The following is an 8,518-nucleotide window of genomic DNA, read 5'->3' as shown; positions in this document are numbered from 1 at the left end:
ATGTCTCATTTAAATCAGATCTTCATCAACGCAAAACTTACTGCTGGGGAGATGAGAAGAAGATAATGATGTAAAGAGCATTAGACAGGCAGATCATGTTTCCAAGCAACAGCAGACTTCTCCACTGACACATTCAAACCCAGCTATTTGCCTGCTCCACCAAACTGTGTTTTTTAATAAGTTATTATTCGTGTGATGGCTCAAGCCAGAATCATTTCAGATACCTTATCTCATCTGAAGACATCTTGTTTTCTTTATTGCTCCCATAAGCAAAGTCAGGGTGGTGACAAATGTTTTATAACACTGATACAACCTTATGATTAGACCTGCTGGAACAGTCCTTAGGCTCCTCTGAAAATCAGAGAGAAGTGGTCTTTTTAAAACAGCATTAAGCTCGTGGCAATTATCACAATGCTGATGCTGAATACAAATGTTTCCAGAGGATAGTCACTTAAGTACTCATCTCGGCTGCCTTATTTCAATTCACAGAGGGCTTTAATTGTAAATTAAACAGTTAAGCACTAAAGTGTCTGTCATCTGGAAAATCTTATTTCAAATAAGTTACATTCTTTTAAATTAGACAGTGATAATCTGGTGCACAGATAAGATGGCCATGACTCTTCCAATCAAAGCAACTGCGGGACTGCACCAGGCCTTTAACTTCTGTATTAATACTTAATTGTTTAACTGGTTCAGGTGCAGCAAATCTTCAATTAACTGGATAACCTGGAGAACTTGCATCTCGAAATCTCAAATTTGCCAAGTCTTTGTGCACAGCCATCATGGTAGTAGTAGTTGTAATATTATTAATAATAATATTTTCTTCACACTTATATAGCATGATTTAGGACACTCCACTCAAAACTGTAAACTAAGAACAGCAATTTATTAACGACTGGCCTGTGAGCAGTGGAATACAGCAGTATGATATCAATAACTTTCCTACATATCAAAATTGCATGGAAGACGGCTGTCCAATCCTGATCCTGGAGAGCCACAGTCTAATATGCATGATATATGAACTTAATGGTTAATGAGCACGATTTATAAATCGTGTTCGATACCTCCTGGGGAAACAACAGATTGATCAATCAAGTCAAACTCGAAGAAGCTGAGGCTCTTCAAGACCTGAAGTGGACAGCTCTGACAGAAGTCAACCCAACAGCAACATGAAAGTGTTTAATTAGCAAAGCACAGAAGATATTCCCATTTCACACATTCTAAATTGGACAAGTTCACGTGACGATGGACATCAGAGCAGAGCTTTATATTTTAATTTTGAATTGAGGTTGGAAAAGAAATTGGACCAAAGCTGCCTGGAACACCCCCCGGTATCAGCATAGCCCCCGATCAGCGAAGGGCTCCCTCTCACCTGGCTCCAGGTCCAGCTGACACAAGTACTGGGAGGTGCTGAGGGTGACCACCACCACGCGGTGCTTCTCGATGTCCTCGCGCTCTGGCATCTGGAAGGTGAACTGCGTGCTGGAGATCAGACAGTACTGCTGCACCACGGGATGCACGGTCTTCACCCACCTGTTTCGGAAATATACCCTACAAAAGAACAAACACAAAGACACAGGCTAAGCAACTCAAGGGCTCACTTGTTCTTAAAGAGCTTCTATATGAGATTTTTCGTGCCAGAGGATCATGCGTAAAGGAGTACTAAAGTGCAGAGCAGCCCCCTTCCGGGGTGCCACACCACAGAGGGCAGGAAGGAGAAACTGCTGCACCAGCTGAATTTCGGGAAGGCAGGAGTGCACAAGCCTCAGGTCGGACTTGAACAGGACACCAAGGTTACCGCCACTTCGAACAGAACTATGGGTCCTTTAAGTCATCAGAAAGCCAGATATCTTTTGCTGACAGAGAGGTGTTGCAGGTTCCACCTTTCTTTCTTTGCTAACACTATATTTTAAGGGCAGTTAATTTAGCACGATTGCCTTGGGAACTGTGCACACATCTGTAATGACAAGAAAAAAAGTCTGGTGTAAATTCAGATGAATTCCTGAAGGTGAGCTGGCAATCAGCAAGCTTATGAATGTAGTCAATTATCATTTCCTAGCTCTCATTATAAGATGTGAAACATTTGAGTTTAAATGTTCAAGTGTGTATGTGTAGTAACACGATATATAAAAACTATTTTGACAGCTAATTGTCTAATATTTTAAATACAGCTAATATAATTAATTTATATTTTAAAACCAATGAAATACATCGGAAAGTGCTCTGATGAACACAAGGGATGCCGAGTTAATGAACTCGACCCCCTCAACGCTTTCTGCACCACTGCATGATAACAGCCATCTGCTCGGCTCTTTAAAAGATTTGCAAACAATTGGGAACAAAGCAGAAAAAGACGGCACTCGACTGAGCCTAAAGTGACAACGATCCATTACTGAAAAAAAAAAACGATTCAACTCTGCATTGGAAATCACCGCCGAGACATTCCGGTCCAAACGGAGCTGGTGAGCTGGAGCGTGCTGGAGAATTCAAAAGACACAATCTGGGCAAAAGGTTAACCCACTCACAGGACAACCGATCGGTCATTTCTGAGTGAAGACAGAAACTGGCTCAAGCAAGCAGATGTTATTGCATTTCTGTAACAATATTGATTTCTGTAAAAAAAACGGATAATATTGCAGTGGAAGTTTACCTGCGGCAACAAACAGCATGGCAAGGGATTATTGGAGGGAAAAGGCGATTCCGTGCCTTGATGATGGATGATAATCTATTCCAGCACCCCGAGATGAGAAACTGCCAAACCTCAGAGGCCAGACTGGACTCTCGGAAGAGCCCGAGATTCCAATAATTTACGCTTCGCTTCTCGTGTCAGCTCTGTCCTACGTAGCAGCTTGACATGAAAAGTGCACAGAGTGCTGGAGCGCTTAAAACGAAGAGAAGAAACTGCCCACTTAAGTCGATCTTCTAGCCTGTCCGTCAGCCACACGGCAAATAAAGACTGATGAGAGAGACGGGCTGTTGAGCCCCAGCGCATCAGTCCAGCTAGGCCGTGTCCAGACCAGACGCCTCTGCTAATATCCAGCTCAGTTACTGGTGATATCTCACAGTGTTCTCTGACCCCCCTGCCGTGTCCCAATGAGGACAGCTCCGTCTCCAGGCATGCAACATAATCAGAGCTGAGCACAGGGGTGAAAAAATGATGAAAGATGTGTGTGCTTAAGCTTGTTGCACAAATGAGGACAAATTAGTTTTTTTTTTTTTGGGGGGGGGGGGGTATTTACAATTGAAAATTACATGTTATACCCATCTGATTTGGAATAGCAGAACCAAGAACCTCTCAGCTGCACACTGGGGGATAATGAGGAAGTTTAGACAGACTCTTCCGACCCGCCTACCTTTGGAAGCTCAGCACTGATTGGAGGAGTGGCATGTCACTCACTGACAGCTCCATGTCACTGTGACACTGGCAGGAGAGAGCGTCCTGTCCAGCCTTCCCCACCTTACTGTTGGCAGTGCACAGCCAGCCGTGCATCTGAGGAATCCCAGTCACAGTTGGCGAGTGGCATCGCCCAGGATCGAACCCGTGACCAGAGAGAGCTCAGCCTTTGCTGGGGGGAGCATCTTTACAGGTTGAGCAATTCGGGATGCCCCCGGACGAATGACAAGCTAAGAGGCCTCCAGAGTCAACCGTGACTGTGGAGAGGAAAGAGACTGCACAGACGAGGGAGGGGGGATAGCCCCAAACTATGAACATGAACATTTCAAATTTAGTAGCTCCAGGCAAATGAACACCGTGGAGACTGAAAGAATGAAATCAGTAAATGTCTCAAATGTCCTGGGATCCCCCAACAGAAGCTAAGTGACTCTGGTTATTATTCCATGCAATGGACTGCTTTCACACCCCCCCCCCCCAGGGCAGGGAGAGAGCTCAGTGCCACAATACTGTGATCCAGGATCTCGAGAGAGAAATTATAGACCAATGTTGGTGTCACAGGCTATTATGCTCAGATAACTGGAGACAGTAAAATGGTTCATAGTAATCTTAAAATCATGACATCAGTACATCTAAAAACACACGCATATTAACACATCTCAGCCTTATCGGAAAGCAGTGACATCGCCCACAAAGACCTCCTCACTTACTGAACTGAAGTCCATTCAATTAAAAACGGCCATGTCTGGGACTTCTTTCAAGTTCACAACAAGGGTCCAGGTCAATTAAAATGAAAACCATATGAACTGCTGGAGCAATAAGTTACCAGAATGACTCTCAGCCCAGTCACATTTCATTTACCCCAAACCGCACACCAACAGACTACAGAACAAGAGTCAATCCTATCCCAGGCAAAACTGGAAAAGAGATTTTTAAAAAATGTAAACAACAGCTTTTCTGTCACGGGACAAATTTATAGAATTCAAGCCCCAGCCCACCCTGGAGTGGAAAAGCAGCTTATTGCTGTTACAGAACCCCAGCAGGGGCAGAAAACAGATGCACAAAGAACCCCAGCTATCACACCCGAGCCTGGCGGCAGGAGAGACGGCCATCTCCAGCTCCTCGCTGGACCCCGAGACAGCACAGGAAACCTCACCCCCAGAGCAGTACCCCAGGACACAGGCATCCCGCTTTCCACAGAATCTCGACAGGTTTAACAAGATTCCCACAGTAAAAAACAAATGAACAGGCAGTACAAATCAGAGATTCACACATCTTTTCCTCCCCTAAGACATACTATCTGAATTCTGAGGAGACAGCACCATTGGGGGTGCACAGAGGGAGTGTACGAGAAACATCTGTATGGGTCACAGTCCAGCCCCCCTCCCCACAGCTGACCACCTTACGGACAAAATGACAGTGGTTTCAGGAAGCTGTGGTTCTGAGAGTGTGCGGGGTCACCTGTCCGTACCTGAGAGGCCTGGCGTGCGGATTGCCTGCTTCAACGTGCGGATGAAGATAGTCCTTTATGTACAGGTCAGCAGCGCTGTTAGAATGGGTACAAATCAGGATCCTGCAACAAAATGCGAACACAGGGATTCAGTTAATAAACCCAGCGCAGCTCTCACCTGAAGACCTGTGCACATTTTCTGAATCGAAGCAGCGGAGGCAATTGGAAAGACTCACACTTCACAGACTCTCCATTACCTTTGTCAAGAAGGCCACTTCATGAAGTAAAAACCTCAAAAAAAAGTCATGAGATGTAAACGCTAAAGCCTTTATATTCTAACACCTACGAGACCTACAGGGGATTTCTCTAAAACCTGATCAAATATTGATGCATCACTCTTCTGTTAAATGCCCTAGCTGTGTTGTTTGGTCATTAATGCACCAATCTTATTGAAAGTGGCGTCTTGAAAGGCCGCTCTGTGGCCAATATTCACACAGTGAGTGGGTCTCTCCAGTTAGCCTTTTCTGCCTACACAGGAGGTATTTTACTTTTCATTTAACATGTCGACACGCACATACATTGACAGGAATTAATATTAAAAAATGTTTCCCATTTTTTAGTACATGTTAAAAGCAAACGGATTAATAATTAAATGCAAAGAAACTACTTTTTTTTTAATCCGGTGAAACCAGTCTCGTGCAAAGCCTCTTTATGAGAGGGCAAATTCATCCTTTCACCCCAACATAGGGAAAAATATTAAGAGGTTCCTAAAGAAAGACAGTGGGAAGTGAGCCTTCTATAAACTGAAATCTAAACAGATTTTTTAACTAAGTGATACTGTTTTTAAGATGCACCATAATAATGCAGCATTGCTACTTTGGTTTTGATCCAAACACCTTAATAATACTGAACAACGTGGGGTTCTTTGGCAGATCTTCCGAATTTGCCTTAGTAAAACTCTCTCAAATATTAAAGTTCCCAGTTTTTGTTTTAAGCCCAGTGCCACCTGCATGTCTACCCAGAGGCCTGGATGCTTATCTATTTAATGTGATAACTCTCACTTAATTAGCTGTTCAAGCCTTTTATATACCTTTGCACGGTTTTATTTAGTCGGGGAGAGAGCTGCGTCTTTGAAGCTTTTCCGATACACTCTGTTGCATTTGCACAAAGGGGAGTGATGACTCAATAAACCGTCGCCTTCCGTGAACACATTTAATTTCTAAATTCCTAATCCTTGGCAGAAGTGCTTTTAGCTTTCAGCAGGTGGAGAACAAATTACGAACTGTTAAGTCCTTAAATATTCTGGAGAGTTAACAGCACAATTTAAGACCAAAACAACTTTCGATTTATGTTTGACTTTCTGCACCCATAATCAAAATGGCACAAAAGAGACAAGCCTAGATATCGTGCAGATAAGCCGTATTTACAGTGCTTGGCAAACACCTCAGAAACAGCAGTTACATTACAAGCATCAATAATTTACTCAAAGCCTCCACTAACACTCCACTACTAAAAATAAAAGGCTGCTTCCTCTACTACAAAACACAGGTCTATCAGGACGAACTTTCACCTTAAAACAGGCTGTGATTGCAGTGCATTAGAACCGTGTTTCTGTGTAAAGGAGAAACTGAGTGACGAGAGCAGAACAGTGCATCACGTCTCAGACTTCGGCACAGCAGTGTAAAAGGATACCGATGATGATTACAGAAAAACATCTTGAAGTCCTCCTCTGTGGATTTACAGCGATATAGCTCAGTTCTGGAAGAACCAGTGGCTCACTGGGCAAGGAGTTATCTTTGCTTCCACAGTAATAAGAGAGCACACCTTAAAGGGACCCGGGCTCGCTGCAGACTAACCCTGGCAATACAGGACCCTGTTTACAGAGCAGGAAGCCTGAATCAGCCCTAAACCCTACGGTCTACAATGGGCACTCAAACTCCTGACCTGGAGCAAACGGGGAAAAAGACGGCTCACCTGGTGTCCTGCTGCTTCAGTATGTGCTTGACAGCCTGAGCCAGAGTGAAGGTCTTCCCTGTCCCATAGGGACCGATGATGAGCACCGGGGGCAGCTGGATGGACAGCGGGGTGGTGATGGCCAGGATGGCTTCCTTCTGCTTGGCGTTGAGGCGGGGGTCCAGCTGCTCGTCCCACTGCCTGCAGGGGCACACGGGACAGTGGAGCTCACAGAGAGCAGGTGACCGTGCCCCGAGATCAGACCCCCCCCGATGCACTGTCTCAGTTCCCTAAGCCCTGGGGGACGCCGACCGGGGGTCAGTACGAGACCGGGCAGAGGCAATTCAAGCCGCAGGACATCCGTCTGGCTGCTGCAGCTTCCGAAGATTAGCCCTAGCCCTATCCCCTGCCCCTTGCCCCACGCAACACTGGAAAACACTCAGACTGCTAATTGGAAAATTATTCACTTTAAAAGGTTACGCACACAGAGCTGCAGTTTCACAACGCTGGCTTGTTACCGTGGTACAGCTTTTAATAAGGGTTTTATGACAGAGTTACGTAACAGTTTATATTCATAATAAATGAAAGAGCCGGCAGACAGAAAAGCATGAACTCCGCCCAGCGATGCAGCACTAGAAACCTTTGGCAACATCTCTGCAGGAACTTTAAATTGGTTTTTTGCTTTCACACTAATTAGCACAAACAAATGCTCGAGAACGGCCTCAGAGAACCTATTATTGTAAAGTGCGTAGTATTTGCAAAGTAATGATGATAGTTCTCCTCTGCAAGACAGGAACAATTTCTAAACAGCTGGAAGTGACAAATTTGCTATGCCTTCAAAAGCACTGGGCACCTCAGGTGTGGAGAACTGCTCTGGAACGCAAGAATCTCAGCAGCAGCATCTGTCGTCCCTCAGGCAACACTTAGCAGCTACACTCATCACATGCACGCTAGGAGTATTTACCAAGAGCAATCACAAAGATGCTCTTGCACGTTCATCCTGGAAGATTCAACTTCTGCAAGTTTAAATAAAGGGTAATCTATGAAAATACATCTAAATAAACCAAGAGTCATTCTACATATATGGGTGTGTGCCTACTTAAGAGGACTAAACCCAGAAGAATCAAGAAATATCCGACACACTGGATGAACTTCATCCAAAGCTACTCAGTAATAAGGCTTTCCTGCTCCCTCGTGCTACTGAGATGTTAAAGAAGTTAAAAGTGAAATTGAAGCTTAAAAGCCATGAACTGCCTCAGCACTCCTACTGAACAGCAGATTATGCAAACAGTTTAATTATCTTGTCTGTATTTCCAGGGGCTGCTGGCGGGCTGTGTTGCTGAGGCTGATGACTCGCCTCACTGTCCTCTTTAAGCCTGTTGTCTTTGGCTCTGCACCCTAAAATATGTCCAATGGGCTGTTCATTACATAGTGGGAGTGACAGGCAGAAAAAGTATATAAGCAAATAGTCCTCTGCAACAGGTTCTCAGTAGTTACTCCAAAGAGCTGGAGCCGAGTCACAGAACCATCCAGCCAGTCTTATCTTCAGAGACAAGGTGGCTTAAGTGTACGTTTAGGAAAAACTGACATCACACCACTCGAGTTCCTGTCTCGAGGCGAGGACTCTGTATTATACAACATTCCTTGCCCACACTCACTTTATTTTTGTGGTTTCCTACGTAACACAGTGAAAACAACAAAAGCCACATCTTTCATGGCAGAAC

At 44.6% G+C, this 8,518-nt stretch overlaps 1 protein-coding gene across 1 annotated transcript in view; it reads right to left on the bottom strand.

The window, feature by feature from the left end:
* The window catches only part of helz (helicase with zinc finger), a 71,239-nt gene that overhangs the window by 42,675 nt on the left and 20,046 nt on the right, over positions 1 to 8,518 (bottom strand). Inside the window, exons 14-16 of the mRNA XM_069194635.1 lie at positions 6,816 to 6,995; positions 4,863 to 4,964; positions 1,373 to 1,551 (exon numbers count right to left, since the gene is read on the bottom strand). Of these exons, the coding sequence (XP_069050736.1) occupies positions 1,373 to 1,551; positions 4,863 to 4,964; positions 6,816 to 6,995 (461 nt within the window). The remainder of the gene's footprint in view (positions 1 to 1,372; positions 1,552 to 4,862; positions 4,965 to 6,815; positions 6,996 to 8,518) is intronic.

This window comes from Lepisosteus oculatus, chromosome 9, assembly GCF_040954835.1.
Source record: "Lepisosteus oculatus isolate fLepOcu1 chromosome 9, fLepOcu1.hap2, whole genome shotgun sequence".
Classification (NCBI taxonomy): domain Eukaryota; kingdom Metazoa; phylum Chordata; class Actinopteri; order Semionotiformes; family Lepisosteidae; genus Lepisosteus; species Lepisosteus oculatus.
Note: the sequence above shows the minus strand (reverse complement) of the source record. Positions and strands in the feature narration are given on the sequence as shown.